The following is a 23,365-nucleotide window of genomic DNA, read 5'->3' on the forward strand; positions in this document are numbered from 1 at the left end:
GTGAACTTGAACATAAAAAGTTAAAAACACACTTAAGGCGTATGAATATAAATGAAAATAACGTAATATCTTTTATTCAAGGTGCAGATCAAAGTTATAAATAATGATTGCATATAGTCATAAAATTATTTAATTGATCGTACCTAAACCTCGCAAGAATTGTATTCGCACAGTATGAGTAAATTTTTCGTAGATTTTCGGACGAATTCTTTTGCTATTTTCATTTCTTAGTCTAACTTAAATTTCTAGATATGTGTTGACTATGATCCTCACTTAATTTTTGAAATATAAAAGAAGAAAATCAAATACAAAGTTTCCTTTTTTGCTTCTCTTTTTCTAAAATATTTCTTTGTCTTTATCTTGCTGTTGCAAGAAGAATAAACACAACTTCTTCGTGAAGATTAAATTGGTACAGCAAGCTGCCAAGAAATTTGCATCGATTGCTTCAAATAAAAATAAAACTGAGTTCTTGCTGGCTTTAAGCTATTTGATTGAAAAGATAATCACCTTTGAGTAGGTTCCTGAAGTCAGTTTGTTTTATGGTAAAAACTAATCCAGCTTTGAATATCACCGAGGAGCTAACATACCTACCGTCTCATACGCTGCACCACTCTAGATTAAGTCATCAAAATCAGTTTATGAGGTTCAGCGTGAGTTTAGCATGATAAGAGGTTATCTATAACATTTGATACAGCCCAGCAGAGGCACATCAAGAATTTTTTCGGGTGGGTTTTCGGGTTTGTTTTAAAACTAAATTTAATTTAGAATACCATCCAATTTCTAAATGAGATTGTTTTGCTAGAAAATATTTTGTAAATACAAAATAGTTAAAGCAGTATAATCTCTTTAAGCTTAATAATAAACACTAAAAGGTGATGGTCATTAATAATAAGTAATTAATATTAAGTAATAAGTAAACTTATGGCAATGTTTAGTTTCTAGGAAGGCTCCAAAACAGAAGAGGTGAGCTAATCCAAGTTATATCCGTAAGTCTAGGCTAACTAGCCGAAGCTAGTTTCAAACACAGCTAGTTATAAGACCTTTGTGCTACTGGAATTATAACAGGGGGATAATCAATTCTGGAAGAGTAATTTCCTCAAATATCCAGTCTGCACTACTGGCTATCAAGTCATTTTAAGTTCATTCAAGGATAGTTGAGGCAGTTTGTTGCGAGGAGTGCAACATAAATTATTCTGCAGCACCATTCAGTACTGACAGCATCATTTTCTAAATAATGCCATCTTAAGGAATGTGTAAAGATGTTAATCAACTACAACCTCTCCTGTGCCATACAGAGGACTATTAAGTATACTCCTTATTCCTTCAGGAACTAGAGGATCCACAGATAAAAATGTTTGGGTTAGTTCAATCCAAAATTGGCAGTAAATACTTCTTAAGGTGGCAGGAAATTTTTATCCTTCAACAACTTGAAGAGTCTCAGAAATCAATTTTTTGAATTTCTACCAGAATTCACCATTTGCTTAAACGGAGGTTAAAAGGGTTTTTCACCATCTGCTGAAGACTGCAGAACATCTTTAGCTGCTTGGTCGGCCTACTACATTTTATTAGAAAAAGTATTATGATGAATTAAGTATTATGAATGACTGCATACACGGGATTCGAACTGGGGATCTCTCACTTACAAAGCCACGCTCTTGACCATTAGACCAACACCCTTGCAAGATATTCTCACCGTAATCATACCTTGCATATGGGGTACATTAACATGATGTGATGGTTGATTTTTATTTGATGATAAAACAAATTTATCCTGATTCACCCACAACCATTACATTATTCTACATTTTTTAAAAACTTCAATTATTATTCTTATTTTTGTTCTTTGCCACACAAATAACATTTTTTGCAGTCAGAGGACCTCCTAAAACATGTATTTTTAGTGGAAAATTAATATTGAAAACCGATTAAGAGTAGATAAAATTGTAAATTTGATCTTAAATATCTCGACTAATATTAGGGATATCGAAACAGGGTCAACGCCTTTTGCCGCAATGTTTTATGTAGTTTTCATAAACATTGTTAAAACCAGTTGTCCTTCTGTAATTCCGATCAGTTTTTTGGCCGAAACTCCGCCAAAAATAAAGATACAGCATCGAGGGAGGAAAATTTGAAAACTAGACCAATAAAAACATATAGTTTATTTTGTGGGTTTTTTCGAAATTCCGCTTTCCTAAAAAGTTATTAGCGATTGGTGCATTTTAAATGGATTACCCTGTATAATTCATAATTCTAGAAGTAATTAGAAGTAGATTAAGTAATTAGATAAATTAAGAGTGAATTTTTCTCCCTAATTTTTGTTCATTTCTTTTTAAAATTAAAAAACTGTTCATGACTCAAATAAATTGTAGATATCTAAAACAAGTGAGAAAATTGTAGCTAAATTTCTTTTGAACTATTCAGCGGTTTGTCTGAGTTGCTATTTCAGTAGACCTGGGGTCACTTTAACTTCGCTCGTTGTTAAACCAAATTTAAATATTTGTATTACTGAGACAGGTTTGAAGGAAATGTTTCTTCTAAAATCGTGTGAAGCGAGAGGAGGTTATTACACTAGATATTACTTTCTTCTGGTTTTATTTTTAACATTTGTGTCTCTCTTTGCAAATGTTGTCGTAAAGCAAACCACTTTAAACAGAAAAAAATAATCCTATAAATTACAGCTGACAGCAAAATTAGCCATCATTGGCAACTTTTTCCTACAAATAAATATGACAGCAAATCTAATTTTAGTTACTACATACCAAATCTTTGTAGTAAAGAGATTTATTATAATATAAATTATCCGGCAGAAAAGCTGTCAATACGTTCCCAAATGATTAAAAAAAAATATATATATAATTCATACTTATTTGTAAATATCAAAGTTAAAATACACTGCTAGCTTTTAACGCCTTCGTTAAGTACCCTTCTCAGTTCTAAAATAGTATCTCTAATGGTTCTAACAGCTGGCAGATACCTACCCACTATCGGACAAAAAAAATTTATTACATGTTGATGAAACAAGCGTAAAGAATCTTTACTTTTCTTCATTGCTAACTTCGAGTACAAAATAAGCAGAGGTAAAGTAATCGTCTATTTTTTCAGGCAGGACTTAAAGTTCATCAACCAAATTAGTTTTCGTGGATGAGGTGATGGAACAGACTTGACTGTTAATATTTTTCTAAAAAATTAATAGTAACTACACTCAGAACTCGAACTGGGGATCGATCTCTCACTTTCAAGTCCGCACTATACCGTTCATAAACGGGGGTGAAAAGTAACATATTTATGCTTAAATAAAGAAGTTTACAACAAACCGATGGGGCGTGTTATTATTTATTAAAAGAGAAATCAAAGTAATTGAAGTTAAATAATTTAAATGACCGTCAAACCAGGAGTTTCTTGATTATAGCTGGTCTTTTATAAAGTACTAGAAAAGTTAAATACCTTTTCTCGCATTCGCTGAATATTGTGAAATAGCAGCAGAAGCGGATCAAGGAATAGCAAAACCTCCTTCTTTCATGTTGGCTAACCTGTACGCGGGAATGTACGGTCAGTGTCGTTACCAAGTGTTCAAAGTGGGCGTTGGATCCTCTTTTAAGCCGAATGACGGTCGGCTATTCCTGTCCAGATCTACTGTCGTCGAAGTAACAGCAATCGTGTCAGTATTAGGACAGTTGTTAAATGATGATTTTGGGGGAATATTGAGGTGCGGTTAATAAATTTACAAAAAAATGTCTTTCTTCATACCTATGTTTCGGTAAATCTATTACCTTCTTCAGGGTATTGGAAAATTTGTGGAGTTTAAAGTTAAGCTACATCATCATAACTGTTGATAAACTGTTAACAGTTATGATGATATAGCTTAACGTTAAACTTCACAAATTTTACAATACCCTGAAGAAGGTAATAGATTTACCGAAACGTTGGTATGAAGAAGCAATATTTGTTTTTGAATTTATGACCGCACCTCAATATTCCCCAAAATCATTATTTGGGAAGTAATTGTATCAGATTGAAATTTACCATGGTCTAATTGTTACAAAATTTTAATTTAGAAATTAATTTCTAGCATGACTCAAGCCTAAAGGCTCTTATGTAGTCAATAGCTAAGGCGCGGGTGGCTTAATTAATAATAATAGCCTAATAAGAATAAGGTAAGAACAACAGAGTAACGGGATTTACGAGGGTCGTTTGAAAAGTCCGTGCAAAAATAAAAACTACTTAATTTTTTGGGGTAAACCTTTTTTATTTTTCAACATAGTCTTCTTTTAGGCTTATACACTTCGTCCAACGCTGCTCTAGTTTGTTGATCCCTTCCGAATAATAGGATTTGTCCAAGTCTGAAAAATAGTCATTCGTTTCTGCAATCACCTCCTCGTTTGAATAAAATCTTTTTCCCGTCAGCCATTTCTTCATATTGGGGAACAAATAGTAGTCCGAGGGAGCCAAGTCTGGAGAATAGGGGGGATGTGAAACGAGTTGGAACCCTATTTCCATTAATTTTGCGACCACAACTGCTGAGGTGTGAGCTGGTGCGTTGTCGTGATGGAAAAGGACTTTTTTGTGGGCCAATCGTGGGCGTTTTTCTTGCAGCTCGGTTTTCAAACGGTCCAATAACGATGAATAACATGCACCTGTAATAGTTTTACCCTTTTCCAGATAGTCGATGAGGATTATTCCTTGCGAATCCCAAAAGACAGTCGCCATAATCTTTCCGGCCGAAGGAACGGTCTTCGCCTTTTTTGGCGCAGATTCCTCCTTGGTAACCCATTGTTTAGATTGTTCTTTGGTCTCAGGAGTGTAGTGATGTATCCATGTTTCATCCACAGTGACGAAACGGCGCTTAAAGTCCTGCGGATTCTTCTGGAACAGCTGCAAACCGTCCTTGCAACACTTCACACGATTTCGTTTTTGGTCAAGCGTGAGCAATCGCGGCACCCATCTTGCTTTGTCATGTCCAAATGTTGATGCAAAATATTATGTACCCGTTCATTCGAGATGCCCACAGCACTAGCAATCTCACGCACCTTCACTCTTCTGTCATCCATCACCATATCATGGATTTTATCAATGATTTCTGGAGAGGAACCTCAACAGGGCGTCCAGAACGTTCAGCGTCACTTGTGCCCATATGGCCACTCCGAAAATTTTAAAACCACTTATAAACTGTTCTAATCTAAGGTGCAGAGTCACCATAATGTTTATCAAGCTTCTCTTTAGTCTCCTGAGGCGTTTTGCCTTTCATAAAGTAGTGTTTAATCAACACACGAAATTCTTTTTCGTCCATTTTTTGAAAATCACTCGACTTCCTCGATTCAAACGAATGCCAAACACAAAGAAATAGACCGATCTGGCTGAAACTTGGTGTGTGTTCTTCCAAGAGATGCTACTAACTAAACATAACCTCGATACGCGCCAGTAGTGCTATCTCTCTGACTTTGCACGGACTTTTCAAACGACCCTCGTATAGTCCCAACAGTTAATGGTGAACTTTTCATTTTTTTTTTGAACTTAGTAGAAACTATTAAAATTTATCTAAAACACATGAATTAGCCAAAGACAATCTGTTCTCCCCGAAAAGTTCTGTTAAGTTTCTTCCTGAGTCTATTTCTGCGTTCTTCGCTGCAAAAGATCATAAAGCTGCTCTTCCGTTGTCTGTTCAGTTCTCCCGGTAAGTTTAGCAATGTAAACATTACTCTATATACGTAGGTTCTAGATTAGTTGACAGAACACCTTATTAGGCTGAAACTATCTGTAAAAATATTGAAATCACATTAATACTAATAACCTAATTGAGAAAACTATATTCCCAAGTAAAAGAAAAACCATCTAACAAATCTGTCAAACAATTCAACATCTGATTAGTTGGAACATGTTCATTCTGTTGTTCAGAATAACCAATAACACAAGTCGAAAGAGATATAATTAGAATTGAAAACATGTGTTTCTCCTTATTTATTGTCAAATTCCAGCCGAACTTGTTTTTAATTCATGGGATTAAAATAGCATCTGAAGATGAAAGTAAATCATTATCAGGAACAGTTTAGTTGCCAATCTTAATTAAAATAGTGCTTCAATAGAAAAATCTTATTGCAGTATCCTATTGCGCAATTACATTTCGAAGATCATTAAATATATTATTGATTTTATCTCATCAACCGTCTGCATAATATTCAGGTTGCATATTTGTTTATCACTTTGTAAACATTCAATTATCATTAAAAAAGTAAAAATAAAAGTAGCTGCACCCGGCCACGCGATACTGTGGCTCAGTCTGAAGCAGCAGCAGATCGATTCGGTGATAGCATTCCCACTTGATTTGAGAAACTTCGCGATTGCTAAGCACAAATCTTCAATCATTATCAATGCTTTGTTGTAGATTTCTTCTGTGAAATCCATGTTCATGTTTAAATTTTTCTTACATATTCTACGGAAAATATCTTCAGCGAATTTTCTGTTGGAGATGAAGGAGAGCAAGCGGTCAATATGATTGCAAACAATGCACGAATTTGATTTGGATATAACGTGTTATACGCGTCATTAATGCATACATCCTAGTGTCGGTCGTAAGTAAATTCAGAGCTCGACACGCACTGCGGAAAGTGGCTTGTATACCCGCCGTTGATAGTTCTCAATTGCAGGAAGACGTTGGCCGGGCACATTTAGGTCACAGCTTGCGAAGAAAGAAGCATTCATCCTTGATTGGAATGCACGATGTACAGTCTGTCTGTCGTAGTTTGTTTAAATATGCCAAGTTGACCGTCGATTCGCCCTCCTCGTTTGCGTCGTTCAAATGATTTTCTGTTCGCATTCCATGTGTAATTTGTAGGCGCGTCATTTTGGGATAACGTGAAGAAAGCAGTTAGTGTTGTAGCCAGTGAATTCAGGGCTATTTGTTGCACATTGCAATCTATGAACATTCAGTTTAACAATGCAATCGGAAACATTGAAACGGAATTGTAAAATATTTAGTATAGCGTGTGTTGCTTTTTCGTCCAACAGATGTATTTAAAAAAAACATGTTTTTACCTGATACAGGTGTGAATTTTATATAATAGGTATATAAAAAGACGCCCATATTTGAATGCACTGTTGTGTCCAAAATTTCAAAGCAATCGGTGAAGAACTGTAGGTGATTTAAGATTTTGAACAAACGAACATTTACATGTTTATTTACTTAGATATGTTCAGAGGTGTTAACGCTCATTGCAGAAACTACAGCCGTCTCGGTTTATCGAGTATTCTCTAGCTATTGCCCAAACCATCCGCAAATAATTTGTGTTAAACCAATTTAATTCGGACTTAGTTCTTTCGTTGCAGACATCGTACGTTACAGCTCCCAAGAAGTCAGTAGAGGTGTCTGAAAAGATAACATCTACCTGCTGGACTCGAACCCGGGGACTTCTGCTTAGCCATCCATAGCGCTAAACATTTAACGATTTATTTATTTTTATATTATTTTTTTGCGGCGCATCGACGTCTATGGTCATTAGCGCCTTCTTACCCCTCATCTTTCTATTGCTTGCTGCAATAACCTTATAAATGCAATTTCTTCGCAAAAATGTGGGTCATATTTATAATATAAACAAGTATAAGACATCAATATATTGCTCATCGGTAAAAAAAAGAATGATAGAATGAAAATGTGTTACAGTTTTCGAATTGAATAAAACAAAATGTCTCAAAACTTTTACGTTTTACGTCGTTGGAGAAACGGCTTGGTGATAAATTGGTAATACGTATTCAAAGTCATCGAAAAGGATATTTTATGCTTGAATATATCCATTCTTTCCGTCCTACGTAAGTGCTGACACGGTATGGTAATACATTCTGAAAGGTGTTATATGTCTACACGCCCACGGATGCATTAGTTATAAAAAACATTTATTCAGCTATATAGCATATGTTTTGCGTAATCTAGATTGGTCTAAATGTTTTTAGAATGGAGCTTCCGTTTTCTTCTTGTAAATGGTTATTGAATAGGTTTTCAATCAAGTATGAATTGAAGCTATTAGTAGATTTCTATTTTGTAAATGAAAATTATTTTGCCTTCAAAGGAAAGTAGTTTAAGCTGAGCGTTTCTACCAGCCAAATGATTCTAATTATTCATTTATTTTAATACTTTTTAGGAAGGTACGGGGGCGATGACATCCAATGCCATCCGGGGAATCAGGAGGAAGAAATCCTCCCTCTCGGAGGTGAAAGTTGCTGTCATCGGCGCACCTGGAGTTGGTAAAAGTGGTTAGTGAATTTATTTTCTCTCGCTTTAAATCAACGTTCTATTTTTAAATATCTTTTCTTTGGTTCCCAAATATATACATATATGTAAGGCTTTGTAAGTGCGGAGATCCCCAGTTCGAATCCGGCGTATGACTACATTTTATTTTAAAACGTATTATGATGTTATTAAGTATGACTTCGCGGGATTCGAACTGGGGATCTCCCACTTACAAATCCACGTTCATGACCACTACATCAACACGAATTGTGCTTTTCAAAAATTTAAAACCTGGCTTGTAACACTCACTCAACGTTCTCTAACTGCAGTTGGTACAACTGAATGACAAATTTTGTAAAGTTTGTTGGTTTCTTAGTTACAACAAATATTTATGTGGTGAGGATTTCACAAGAGTGATATTGCCCGCCAGAGCACTCTGCTTTATCTCACCCAGAAGTAATGAAGAAAAATTAGTCTTATATCTCATCCATACATTCTACCGAAGCTTCTTAAAATCAACTAATCGGAAGTCTATTGTTAGTACTAGAGTGTACAAGTATTTTGTGTAATGTACTAAGTATACTGCTTAGTATTATGTATTTAATATCGTACGATCCATTATGGGAAAACATAAAACGGCATGATTAACCGAGTTACATCCATGGATAGGTTTAAGGCTCCGCAATAATCTGCAGATGATAGGATTATCCATTATTCTGACTCGGCACATTAGAGAAATACCTTTGATTGAATTTCCCTGAGAAAGAATCTCCCATTTCAGTTTTTCTGGAAGAAAGTCTCAATTAAAATCAATTAGTTTTAGTAAAATTGCATTTTCTTTTATGTACACCGATCGACACTTGAGTAAATGCAACATTTTGCTCGAAAGAAATCCCATGTTTGAACATTTGAAGACTTTTTTTTGTTTTGGAGACATTTTGAACTTGCCGAAATAAATTTAATTTTTTTTTAAAAACTATTTTTTATCCTGCATTATTTCCAAAGTTTACCAAATTCGAAATGCTATCACGACTGAATGCCTAAGTTTCAATTATTTGCATCACGTTGGAACTCCTTGATCTGTTTTATTGACTGCTGATCACGCACAAACACGATGTGTGTTTGAATGAGGAACAGTATGTATAATGTCGAGCTAGATTTGCTTGAAGTTGTGCTTGGCCCATGTAGTTGCACGCATCAACTACCTTTGCAGATGCTAAAGTACTGAGATTTTTGGTGGGAAAGAAGTGACTCGTCCACTGTAGCGATACATTTTGAGTAGCCTTCACGCAACAGAATGCAGTTGATGGTTGCAGAAAAAAGAATCTAATGTGTGAGATTTATTTCATCAATAATGCAATTCTATATTTATAATTGGGCAATCATTTTTTCGGTATCAATCAAGAGCTTAAAGACCAATAATTCAGCATTATTAGGCAGACACTAGAAGGGATAAATCCAGTAACTATTCAGTTTAGTTGCCCTCACTTTTAAGAGTGTGGCAGTACAAGTTCCTAGCTGCAATCCAGTAATACTTAGGTAATTACTTTCAAATTAATTGCTAAATTATCTCAAAATTACTGCAGAGTATGAATAGGTTATTTAAAAAAGAATCTAGACTAAAAGAAATGCTAAAAGAAAATTATTTAAATTTGAAGCGGAAATTATTAAAAATTAAACTCTGTAATGATATTTTACGCAATAGGAAGTTATAATATTTCATCGAAGGTGCAAGAATAATGATTTTATAAGTAACAGTTAAGATTAAAACGTTCCTGTCTAAGAGTTTTACTCATCATAACTAGTTATGCTAAATATTATCATGAATTTCAAACAAAATTACACTAACAGCTGCCAAAACTCATAATTTTTCGTTTACTATGTATTAGTTGAAATATCATGAAATCGAATTATCAACACTAAATAAAGAGTTTAACAAATTTAATGAAAAAATTAGTCCCACAATATTTTAGTAAGTTCAAAGATGTCATAAAGCAAGCAATTCTACGACCAAACACCAAATTTTATGCATTAATATCATAATAATACTGTGCATGAACCGTTGTTAAATGTCGAACAGCTGCAGTAGAATCTAAAGCGTTGTTAAATAGTGCTGAATATCATTTAAACATTAAAAAAACTTAATATCAGAAGAATTAAAAGTTACAAAATTTCTATATCACTCAAAACAGCACCAAGATATATAACTAATAATATAATGATTCATTGGCCTAACTAGTATCCAGATTAAAAATATATTCATTTCAGTAAATCACATTTATTGTCACAAGAGAATTTATTTGGTTGTCTGTTCTACTAACCTCAATCAAGACAAGCTACTATTTTTAGCTGTAGCTGTTAGGTACAATGGAAGGATTTATTAAACTATCTGCCAGAATTATCGTTTCATAACAAATAAACTGAACAATTACAAAAAGAATAGATAAAACAAGAAGAAATAAAGAAGAGCTGAGGGCAGTAACTTTCTCGTGTGCATGAGAGAAAATTAAAACTTAACTTTCTTTGTTTATTTACTTCTCTATCTGTTAAACTTGTTGCTATTTTTGACTTATTAATTATTTTCATTTTAGTTTTATATTGTTATAAAACATTCTTAACAGAATTTATTTTAAGAACCTTCATGAGTGGAATGAAACAAGCAAGAAGCCAATTAAGATGTTACTTGGATTTTATATGATGGTTGAAAGGTGGGAAAAAAGCAATTTACTGCATTGTGTATTTATAAGTAGATTTATGTATTAAAACTGTCTAAAATTATGCTGGTAACGTTTCATTATCGCTAATGGAAGATTGAGATTTTAAAAGCGGGACGGGACCCATGCACCATCGGCACCGCAGCCACAAGAGGCTTATTGTGCCTTCCCCTCTAAGTCTAGTAGATGAAAACTCCCCTTTCTAAAAAGGTTGAGGACTTTCCCTACCACTTCCTTCTGCACCACAATTTCCCTTGACCTCAAAGTTCCAAAGATATCGTAGCGCAGCCGCTCGATTGCAACGCAATCGAATAACAAATGAGAGGCTATTTCCTCCTCTTCCTGGCACAATCTACACAACGGTTCCGAGCTAATAAGCCCACATCTTGTGCAGGTGCTTCCTGAACCTGCCGTGCCCTGTGAATAGGCCTGTAATCAGAGTGATCTGATTTCTGCCCAAGCTCAGAGTCTCTTTGGCATATCACTCTTGCCGTGTTTGACCCCAAGAAGCATCACCCAGTTATTTTCATGTTCTCTCCAGATCTAATCTCTGAGAGCCTCACGAACTGCGCCCTTAGTGATCTCCAGGACTGATTCCAGGCCAATGAAAGGAGTACTAGCTCCGTTCCTTCGCTATCTGGAAAGGTAGAATGTTTTTCCAACATTCTTACTGAGTGATATTTTTTAAATGTTATTATTTTTACTCTCTGTTTGTTGTTCCTAATCATGGCTAGGGAATGTACAGTGATCGAGCAGATTTTCTAATTTGAGTGTTCCCCTTTTGGAGGTCCCTTGAGAATGAAAGATATTGTTTTTATAAATTGAATTGTTCGTCCGTCTGCTTTTGAATGTGATCAGCAAAACAAAAAAAGTATCAGAAAGTTGAAAATTTATATTTTTATTCGATGCTACTTTATGACCTCGCCAATAGGCTTTTAGACAAAATCGGCTTGTTCCGCCCCCAAGATTTTTTTTAAACTTTGTACGATCGTCGCAGACCCATAGATCTATAATTTTATGAACCATTTTCCTAGGAATAAGTACTTATTAAGGTTTTTTTCAGATAAGAAGATGAAATCAATCCTAATTTATAGCATTATTTGAGTGTAAAGAGCGACCACATCACACACTCACTCACTAATATCTGGTTCGACAGTCCTGGACCTCCTCATCAAGTTTTCCCCATTCATCCCGGTCTACGGCCTTAAGGCGCCATCTTCTTACTCCAACCCGACGAAAGTCTTCTTCCACAACATCCAGCCATCTTAGTCGAGGGGGCCCTCGAATTCTTCTGTTTCCTGGGTTTGTTTTTAATAAGTTTTCAGGGCACCCTTCCCGCAGGCATCCTCTCCACGTGTCCCAACCATCTCAATCTCCCCTTCTTTATTTGGGCGACTATGTCTGGCTCCCAAAATAATTCCATCAATTCAAGGTTCTTTCTGCGACCACATCACCTGCACATAACACTAATAGAAATTTCCTAATTAAACACTGATATGTAAGTAAATAATTATGGTGAAAATGTACTTTTACTACGAAGTAGATTTTGTGATTCTAGGTTTTGTGGATTTTTTTTTTAAAGGAAAAATTGTAAATTTAAAGAAAATTTCATAAATTGTAAAGAAAAGTCATTTTGAGAGTTCTCACCAGTATTTTTAAAGATTTGTTTATTTTATTTTGGTTTTTTGACTTTTGATTTTGATTTTTTTTTTAATAGCGCGTTAGCATGAGAAGTCATTGGCGCCCTGAGCTTTTTTCAGGGCACTGCCGGCCTTCAGACAGTTAGCTGTAAGAAAGAAGCTCCAAGGAATCTAAAATCAAAGGGCCAACACCTGGGTCCTTCGTAGCCGGGATTTCCATCTTGGAATCCAGTGTACGCTAAACAATGGCCTAGTCCAGGGGTCGGCTACCTATTTCAAGTAGAGAGCCATTTCTCCTTAAATAATTTTTATAAATCTTACCAAGAGCCGCAAGGATGATAGTGTAAACAAACTCTGAAGATCATTTGTATTAACAATTTATTATTTTATGATATTCAATAACATTTAAATGTTTTAAAACTGTGCGGTAGGGCATGGTAAAAGGGTAAATCGTCAAAAACTGCCCGAAAAAGCGTAACGTTGAAAAACAGTTAACTTTGACAATTTTATATATTTATTTTCACATATTGCAAAGTAAATAAACGAATAAATAATAACTAAACCTGTATTTGAATGAAAATGGCGGCAGTCTTTTATAATTACGTACTGTATTTTAAAATAAGTAATTCTATTCAATTTCCAAACCTATCACATTTAAAATTCTTTTTGAGAAAATATCTTTACTTTTATAAAATGAAATTTTCATTTATTTCAATAAAATTGAAATATACAATTGATTTTGGACAGGCTGAAGAGCCACACAATTAGGATAAAAGAGCCGCATGCGGCTCGCGAGCCGTGGGTTGCCGACCCCTGGCCTAGTCCCTTTCCTTTGATATTTATTGTTTTCTTTTCAAAGGCTAGAACCTTAGAAATATACCTGAAGAGTACCTCCGTAAAGATTGTTATTCATCATTTGCAAAACAGAGGCTGACTAATTCTTCGTTTCATGGCATTCCTGTGGTGTTTAATATCCCCACTCAATAACTTTCCTAGTATTTAGCATGGATTAAATAAAGCATGTTCTAAATGTAGTGGATAAGTTAAAGTAAAGTAATTGCCTATTTTTCAGGCAGGCTTTACTTCCAACTACCAATTAGGTGTTATGAACGGAGGTGTCTAGTAAACATACTTTACTGTAAATTTCTTTTATTAACCATTAAATAAAATCCAAGGCCTAAAGATCGGGAATCGAACCCAGTACCACAATACATATTAACTTTACAGGTCTCGCCTCTAACCGCTCGGCTACCGTAGCGCCGACAAAGTACATCAACCAACTCGGCTACCAAAGCTGACAAAGTGCATCTTGTCGACGCTGAACCAGGGGATCTTCGTTTGACTACTATTCTTAGTACCGTCCCCCTTCATCTCTCAAAAAAATTCTTCCACTAATCTTTCGTAAGAGGTTTGTGGTTCACGTGTAAACGGCGTTATGGGCGGATTGTCGACAAAGGTAGATGTTATAAGGATCAAATCCTCATTGTACCACAATTTTCTCGCTTTATTCAAAATACCAAATAAATATTAGAGCCTACTTATCCAATTTAATTAATTAATATTTTTGTTTTTCTTCCATTCTTAAGCAAGAATATAATTAATAGAAATAATTTTCTTCGCAGCTCTTACAGTTAGATTTTTGACCAAGCGTTACATAGGAGAATATGATCATCAAGCCGGTAAGACATTTTGTATTTTATTATTCATTTAAACTGTTCACTTTTCAACATAATACAATTTTTTTTTTCTTCCACAGATATGAGGTACAAACACGAAGTTTTAGTTGACGGAGAGCCAGTTTTATTTGAAATACTGGATACATGCCCAAAGGTAAATATAAAACAATTGAACATTACACTAAAACCAAAAATACTTTTTAAAAAATGATGGAGTATATTTTAATTTACAACTTTTTAAAGAAATATTTCCTCTTTATATATATATATTTTTTTTAATGCAGATTAGTAAAATTACTTTAAATTAATTCTATTAAAATGAGAACTCTAAACGAGGTCTGTTAGCTCATCCTTGTTTGCAGGAAACCTAATATTGCAAAAACCTCAATCTTGCCACAAAAACCAAAACTCAGAATCATGTATGGTTTAAAATTATTATTAAACTATTTCAATACTGAACGCTTGGTAATTGGTAAAAAATCTCTTCTTTGGCCACTTTTAATGTAGACTGAGTTAGTTTCTAAACCATTGGACATAACAACAATAAAAACCAAGAGAAAAAAATAAATAAAAAAAGATTTTTTCGCCTTGAATAGAGTTAGTCATTCAAATAATAATTGAACGTTTTATTATAGTCAAACAATGTAAAATATTATGATAATCATTTCCGTTTTTCTGTAACGAATCTGTCTTTATTTTTAAATCATAATATTCAGCTGGTTCTGACATTACAATAGAATAGGCAACATAATAAACTTCAGTAAAGAATATTTCCCCTTCAAAAAACAAGTCTAATATATAATTAGTTTGTATATATATGTTATTATTAGTATATTTAAATTTTCAGTTCTTTTGAGGTTTAGAAATAAACAACTTTTGTTCTTATCATTTTGTTCTCACGTCATTACTTTAATTATAATTAGATGAATATGCCTTTGCGATCTCATTTTTATCAATTATAAATATTATGTTTTATAATTATTTGTTATGGCATAGTTAATGTTTGTAAATTGCTTTTGGTAATGAACAAAATTTGGAGCTTGAGATCTATCCAAGAATTTGGATTTGTTCATTTTCGAGGAGGAGTTCCTCTAGGATCTTTGCCATAGATCGGCCCCTATCCACACCAATACAAATCGCTAACTCTCATCCAATCTTCAAATTACTTACCTTTAAACCTACCAATCTTCGCTGTTCTTTTACAGATTCTTTAAGTCGAAGTTTTAAAGTCGTTCCTTCGAGCCATATCCATTCTATCACTCATCTACTGTAGTGCCCAGAATGGGGGCATTTCCTGCTAATTTGCAAACAAAAAAAAGATCTCTGAATTCCACTGTCAAACACTTTTGTCATTGCGCGTGCCGAATTTCCTTCTTGTTAAACTTGAAGCCACAGATGCAAGACCAGAAACCAGCGCCACTAAGTTCTTTTTATTATTCCTATTTCATTGAATAATCTCGAGCGAATTCATTAGCTTAATCGTCTTGGGAATTTTTTCGATTTGACATATGTTAAGGTGGCAGCATCTCTTGTTCTACTAGTCGCCACTTCTTCAGTTATTGGTAGCCCAATAACTGCTAGAAGTAGTTTCATTGGCTTTAGTCTAAGAAGTTTGAAAAGCTCGCTTTTGCTAACTCATCAGCTTTTTCATTACCCACGATTCTTTGTGATCCAAAGAAAAAGGACATTGTTTTCTTCTATTCATTTCTAAAAAGTCTTATATCTACATCCCTTTTACCAGCCTTGATGAGGACTCTGGCTTCTCCAGAGATTTTAAATCAGCCTGACAGTGAGAAAATTTATAATTGTAGTAACCTGTGTTCTCTGGTTATTTCTATAGGACTATACACTAGAATTGTCATGACCTTTGTTTGAAAAACAGTCGTCCAGGTTCTCCATCTATATTTTTACTTCCATATGCACTTTTTTATCCATATGCAGGCCCCTGTGAGATCCGTCCGTAAAGCTCAATTCAACTTCCGGCACACTCTAGCTCGCAAGCCTTACCTTAATGGGTTCCCTTATGTTTACTTCATAGGGTTTTTTTAGGTGAGTATCCATCATCTTTGCAAGAACTTTTTCTCTCTTTTAAAGTAATTAAAGAATTCTAGCTTTTAGTCCAATCACTTGCTAATCGTCCTTAATTGTCTTTGCTCTTCCACTAATAATTCACATCTAACGGTGTTAGTTGAGGAACGCCTCCATTACCATTACCGTGGTTCGCAAAACTCCAAAGATTTCACTGTACCTTTCTGAGGAACTATTGTTCTGTACCAATATTCGAGGTCGCCATACAACAATTAATAGGTGATCCTTGGGCCTAGCTTACTTCTTTGCAAGCCAGTTCATCACTCTAGGACACAGACTCCAGGACTCACCAAGATTGGTTCGTATTTATTGTTGTGTAAAACAGGGAGAAGTGGACTAGCTAATTCTTCTGAGAGAGATGCGCGCCTGCGGGTACATACACAATACTTTTAGGTTTGTAAAGATATTTGGTATATGCAACTATTTAGATTTAGCGAACACGCAGGTTAATCTGGTCAGTACCTAACATACACAAACGCACTTTACAAAGCTCACATTTTGATCAAAAACACTTCACATTAGGGAGTCACACAATAGATCGTTTAGTTGGCTATGAATCTGGCTTTTAGCCACTTTCTTTCCTTCATCTACATCTACTTTGTTTTAGCTCAGGTGGAATTTTGATGCATTCTTATGTGTTTTAAATTTATTTACTGTCTAAGTTTTTTGGATGTATAATACTTCCTCTAAATCCACAGTAAATAAATATTAATCATTCCTACGCATTTTTATGTTTACATTCACATCTTTGAATTTGAATGCTCCCAACTACTGTTATTTCCCAAAAAAATCAGTTATTTTTGTAGAACCATAATATTTAATATAACTTACCTTCCAACTTATAAACTTGAGAAGATCTGGCTAGTTTGCAAATTCATATTCAATTTTAACATTTTTCTAAAAATTTTGGCATGAACAAACAAGTTAAAAAATTTAACCTCTCAGTGAGGAGTTTAAAATCTGTGAGCAGCTCTCACTGTCATGAAGGAATTTTATACTTTATAAAAGTGGAGTATAACAACATAAAAATACATTAAAACCATGATGTCTATAAAATAAATATAAAATATTTTTCATCGTGATGACTGTAATCTACCTAAAAGGGTAAAAGAGAGCCAAATTCAGACTGCGAGATTGAAGGTAGAAAATTCAATAACTGGCAATATTAATTTTTTCTTAGAGAATTCTTGAGTTTTTTTGTTTTGTAATTCATGTATTGTATTTATATGAGTAGAATTGATTACAGAATGAAGATGAGTTGCCAAGCAATGACACGCTTAACTGGGCTGATGGCTGTCTCTTGGTGTATGCTATCACAGATAGAATTTCCTTCAATTATATCCGTAGAGTACGAGAATTGATGTGCGAAATGACGCCAGTGGTATTAGTTGGTAATAAAGGAGATATGGTGCATCTTAGGCAGGTCTCGACGGATGAAGGTTTGTTTAATATTCACCAATTTAGACATTCGTGAATTAATTTCTTTTATAAATGATTACTATATACAAGAATTGTATTTATACTGTTTAATAATAAAACTGCAGTTGTGTATTCTAGCCCAGAGGAGGGATCCTATTTGAAGGCAAGCAGTTACGTTTACCGTTCTTAAAGTAAATTCTAGTTCTGCACCTCTTACGCACAACTCCTATTTTCTGTTTGTTTGGAATTATCCCCGCCTATATGTGAATTAAATAAATCAAATAGTACAGAACTTAGACTCGAATAACGCAGATACTCGTGGAGCCATTAATTACCAGTTGGAACGCCGTAGATTTGGCATTTCAAGCCACTCCTTCCGTGCGACTATATTTGATTTTAAAATTTAATTCCGCTTTTAGCAATGGCAACTTTAGTTTGAAACAAATAACATAAATTTAAAAAAACTACTACGTAGTAAATAAATTACTTTCCTCCTTAATTACATATGTTTATGTTTTTCCATCGAAACTTTTGATATTAAAAATATTTAGTGCGATTTTTTATATATATATATTTAGATTGAGTTGGCCAAATGCGTTTATTTAAAAACATCTTGTTTTTTAGTATTGGTAAAAAATACATTTAACCGCGTCATTTTCTAACACCTACTCATATTCTTGTAATAACGTATGTAACATACATTCCTTTTGCATATCACCTCCAATCTATAAGTTAATGAAAAAGCTATTTAAAGAACAGAAAATAGTTGAACGCTGTTTAAAATTGATATTTCTAAGTATAGAACAGATGTTTTTGGGAAGGTTATCGGTGCTAGCAGGAAAAATGAAACGAAAATTTGAAAACAAATATTTTTTATTCCTATACGCTCTAAATGTTATTTCTTTTCTTTTTTTAAGAAGTTAAGTAATTTTCCTTTGTTTGAATGCTAGGAACAATGAATTGCATGGTACATTGATGAAGAATCTTAGTATTCGAAAAGTCTCTTATATCCTTTAAAGAAATGCAAAGTGATGTCTATTTTCATTTGAAAAGTTTTGCAATTGAAAAATGCATAATTAGTACCATTGTAAACATTGGTAAAACTCATTTTACCGCAAAAGATCACAAAAAGAGTATAAAAATGAGCCTAAATCTTTATAATTGCAATTTTATCTTATTTACTTTCATCCTTACATAAATACTTGGCGTTGGATTAAAATTATTATTTCTGACGGAGATATATATTTGTATGCTTTATAAATGAAATCACTACAAAATGGACTGTATGTTACTAAAAATGAATTTACCTTTGCACTGTAGGCTCAGAAGACTTATGAACCTGCTTGTTCTCTGTCAGCAGGGATCATTCCAAATTTTTTGTATGACTGAGAAACGGACACTGTTACAAGTGTTCTTTTTTTATGAAAGTGTGGCAGGAGCGAGGCTTCTCATACTGGACGAAGAAGCTCCCACGACGTAGAGCCTTGCATGTGGCCTTCTCAACGGTCTTGCCGATCGTCCGGGATATGCTCAGGCGTATGCGGATGATCTGGTGGTACTTCATGTGGGGAAGGATCTCGGTACGCTTCTCGATCTTTCGCAGCAGAGCCTTTGCTTTGTGGCGCGATGGGCTGAGGGAAATGGGCTGAGATTCAGTGTTTCTAAAACCCAGGTAGTATTATTCACCTGGAACCGAAGGCGTCCGCAGCGTGGTCTTACGCTTTACGGAGAGGAAATCCAGTTTTGCTCAACAGTGAAATATCTTGGAGTGATCCTGGATTCTAGATTATCTTGGACTCCGCATGTCAAGGAACGTGCGAATAAGGCCACCTCTGCACTTATGCAATGTCGCAGGGTGGTTGGTAAGAGATGGGGAATTTCCCCTAAGCTCATGTATTGGATGTATACGGCCGTAGTGCGTCCCATTTTAGCCTATGGCTGTATTGTTTGGTTGAATGCTACTAGTCAGAAGACGCTTTGTAATGTTTTGCAACGCGTCCAGCGGCTAGCATGTGTATTGATTACCGGAGCATTGCAGAGTACTCCTACTGCCGCTTTGGAATTTGTGTTACGGCTTCCTCCCTTGGATATTTTTCTTAGAGGGGAGGCTTTGATGGCCGCTCGTAGACTTGAGAGTGTCGGCACGTGGGCATCTAGGAACCTTCTTGGTCGGAAAGGCAGGCTTATTAGTCATGCTGATCTGGTTCGAGAGGATAAAAAGCATATTGTAGTGCTCTCCATGCCGGGGGACTTCATCCCTGCGACTCTGGATTTCAGTAGGAATTATGGGGTTCAGATACTTGCGAGGGAGGAGGCTTGTGCTTCGGCTGTCGAGTTATCAACAAACGCCATTTCTGTTTTTACGGATGGTTCATTGATGGATAGGGCAGGTGCTGGTCTCTGCATCTGGGGACCCCAGTTTGGGTTCCTATGGGAACGCACCTGCCTTGATCTTGGTAATTATGCATCTGTTTTTCAGGCGGAGTTGGCTGCCATTGAGATGGCGGCTACTTTACTCCGCTGGAAGGGATTTGCCGACACTGATGTTAGGTTCTTCACGGATAGCCAGGCTGCAATTAAAGCTCTGGCCTCTCCTAGTAGGAACCAAATTTCGGTCAATTCTCGTCATGCTGCTCTCAATTTGTTAGGAGCTTTGAATACTGTTTCGGTTGCTTGGTCTCCTGGTCATTCTGGGATTCCGGGTAACGAACTTGCTGATGAAACAGCAAAGAAAGGAGCTGCGTTGATAACAATGACTCCTCAGCCCATTATCCCTGTATCCTATCGACGTTGTAGAACAGAGGTGGAACAGTGGATTTTGAAAGAACATCGGAAACGGTGGAGATCCCGAACTGACTGCCGCCAGGCTAAGGAAATCCTTGGCCTGTCAAGAATGGATATGGTTGGTTTTAGCAGGTCCCGGATCCGCCAGTTGGTTCAGGACATGCGAATTTAGCATATCATCTTTTTAAATGTGGCCTAATCCAGTCGCCAAATTGTGCTGGCTGTGGTGAGTCCGATGAAACTGTGAGGCACTTTGTTGAGGTGTGCCCAGTTTATTCTAAAACTAGATTCCTCGTCTTCGGAAGGTCAAATGTCTCCCTACCGGAGATTGTAGCATCTGGTAATCTTAATGAACTTTCTAGGTTTATTCAGTGCACTGGGCGATTGAGTCGTCAAGCTCCCTAGTGTCCTGTTGCTACTTTGTTAGGTTATTATATTAGCATCTGGTAATTTTTAGCCGGATTTGTTTTTAAACCCCGGTATCTCTCATGAGATGAGGAGTGGGCGGGGAACAATGGGCATCAGGATTGCCTGCGTTCCTTCCCCTCTTTTTTTTTTTTGGTGGAACCGCCCGTCTTGTACAATCTAATCTAAGAGCCTTGCATGTGGCTTTGTTGTTTGTGATCATTGGGTTTGCGGATGTGGTTTGAGTCATTGGTTAACTTTGATTAATTTGAGGAAATGTCACAATAGATTCGTGCGGCTCACAGTGTCTGTGGGCCCGTTCCTTCTTCTTTCTACTTCAAGAATAAATTTATTTGAAACTCTAAATTACTGTGTAAATGCAAACTTCTGAAGGTCTTGTTACTATAAAACTGCAAATATTTAAATCAAACTATCCAGAATATACAAGTCTACCTTTTCAGTGTGTGTTCACTGTACAACCAAGATTGAACTTGTTTGTTAGCTCCTGTATAAGTTTATCAAAGTAGGTGGTATGTGCATAGGTAGAAAAATTTAACTTAAAGTACATTTCAAAGTAATATTAGCCTGCCAAAAAAAAAGATCAAGCTACCGATTGAACAAACTGCAGTTTTTTATTTATAGATTAACATTCTAAACCTTTGACTCCTAAAATAAAGGTGTCCTTAAACTTAAAAAAAAAAATAAATTAAATAAAAAATAAACAAATGTAGAATGAAATTTACAAGTAAGGATTAAATACAAAAAAAAAAGAAAGTCGTTTGCAGTCAATTTCCTTATTTTGTTTAAATTCAATTGTGAATAGTTGTAAGATAATGATTAAATACAGAGCTATAAAAGTTTGATACACCTCTAAAAATTTTGTATCTTCTTTATTTAGGTGAGATCTTAGCCAAAGACTATGAATGTTGGTTCAGTGAAGTAGCGGCTGCCGAACAAGTTACCCAAGTTGCAGAGACATTTCACGAATTGTGCCGCGAAGTGTTGACTGTCCGTCGTAAAAATAAACAATCATTATTAGATAGAATGCTTGGAAGTAAGTCTACAGTTAAACAATATGGTCGAGTCAAAAGTGATAGTGCTCTTCCTAAGGATTGAGTGTTAAAAACTTCTTTTTTTTTAAATAGTTACTTTCAAGTTGTTAATTACTCAGGAATGTGAGTCACTTTTAGGAATAAACATTCATTTTTTGTAATTAATGTTTACTGAAAGTAAAACATAGATTTTAGCACAATCTGTTACTATAAAATTTAATGGCACTTCAAACTACGAGTATTTAATTTCGTTGATACATTCGTATATATTATATTTCAATACATCCATTATATGAGACCAACTTTGTAATGTTACTATTTGTTTGAAACATCCATTATTATGGATGATCTTATTAGAAATATGTATATTATGGCAGTGCGATCTGGAATGCAATAGTTTTATATTTAGGCATTAAAATCCAATTTGTCATTTCTTTGTAATGTTTCATTGATGTAACAGAGAAGAGATGCAGTTTATTTGAGAAATATTTGATTTTATTACGTTATTCGTGCATAATATTTTACCAACATTTTTTCAATGTTACAATTACAAAGAATTAAATAGGAAACAAAATTAATAAGACATAATAATTAAAAAGCACGAATACAACTTGTGAACAGAAACTAGAATGATGATGCTTTTCATTGCTTTTAAATTATTTTGAAATAATTTTAGTCTTGTGAATTTATTGACTTTCATAATATATTATTTACGAGGAAGTATATTACACATATTTTCCTGCAAAATATTTCATTAAATGCTTTGTGACTCAACAAAACATTGGAAATTCGTTTTGTATTTCTACTAGTTTCATTTGTCTCCTACAGAATGTGTTGAATACAGTATTTCAAAACTTCATAAAACGTGGGCAAACTTATTTGTTAATTTAATACTTTTACGGTTAAAATATAGATAAATTAGGACTTTTTTTTCGAGAAAGAGAATGATATTTTTTTATAAATGAAGTTGTCATTTTTTTCTATTTTCTGACTTCTCTATCATATTGTTACAAAAATAAAACACTATTTAAATATTCCTAAGTTGTAGTTTCAGTTGTTTAACAAGTCGCTTCTGTCATTAGCCCTTGTTATTCTATTCATTATAAGAATAGACATGCTTATAAAATAAGACTTCTGTATTAAATGGTTTGTAATAAATGTTACTTTTTAAGTCATTTTTTAATGAAATATTTCAAACATGAAGTTAAGGTTTGAAAAATCTCATGACCAAAATTAATTTAAAGTACAAACTTAAGATATTGTCTTGTTGCTTTATTATGATCTAAGAAAAAAACACATTTGAAAGCAGGAAAGTACTTATAGGAGAATTTGCAATTTTCATGCAACAACTTTTAGGAGAATGTTAATT

At 34.7% G+C, this 23,365-nt stretch overlaps 1 protein-coding gene across 4 annotated transcripts in view; it reads left to right on the forward strand.

Moving 5' to 3' along the window:
• Positions 1-23,167, forward strand: part of LOC141449258 (ras-related and estrogen-regulated growth inhibitor) — a 49,735-nt gene extending 26,568 nt beyond the window's left edge. For 2 of the 4 annotated variants that reach the window (XM_074118491.1, XM_074118490.1), the window contains 5 exons: positions 8,130-8,241; positions 14,195-14,251; positions 14,329-14,402; positions 17,583-17,775; positions 21,843-23,167. In XM_074118491.1, coding sequence (XP_073974592.1) covers positions 8,145-8,241; positions 14,195-14,251; positions 14,329-14,402; positions 17,583-17,775; positions 21,843-22,060 — 639 coding nt within the window. In that variant the 5' untranslated portion in view covers positions 8,130-8,144 and the 3' untranslated portion in view covers positions 22,061-23,167. Of the gene's footprint in view, positions 1-8,129; positions 8,242-10,721; positions 12,235-13,799; positions 14,029-14,194; positions 14,252-14,328; positions 14,403-17,582; positions 17,776-21,842 lie in introns of those variants that run through there. The other 2 variants (XM_074118492.1, XM_074118493.1) reach the window with 2 other exon arrangements.
• Positions 23,168-23,365: the final 198 nt, after the last annotated feature.

The sequence above is a fragment of the Rhodnius prolixus genome, unplaced genomic scaffold, assembly GCF_049639745.1.
Source record: "Rhodnius prolixus isolate KJV_2025 unplaced genomic scaffold, Rpr scaffold_2, whole genome shotgun sequence".
Lineage (NCBI taxonomy): Eukaryota > Metazoa > Arthropoda > Insecta > Hemiptera > Reduviidae > Rhodnius > Rhodnius prolixus.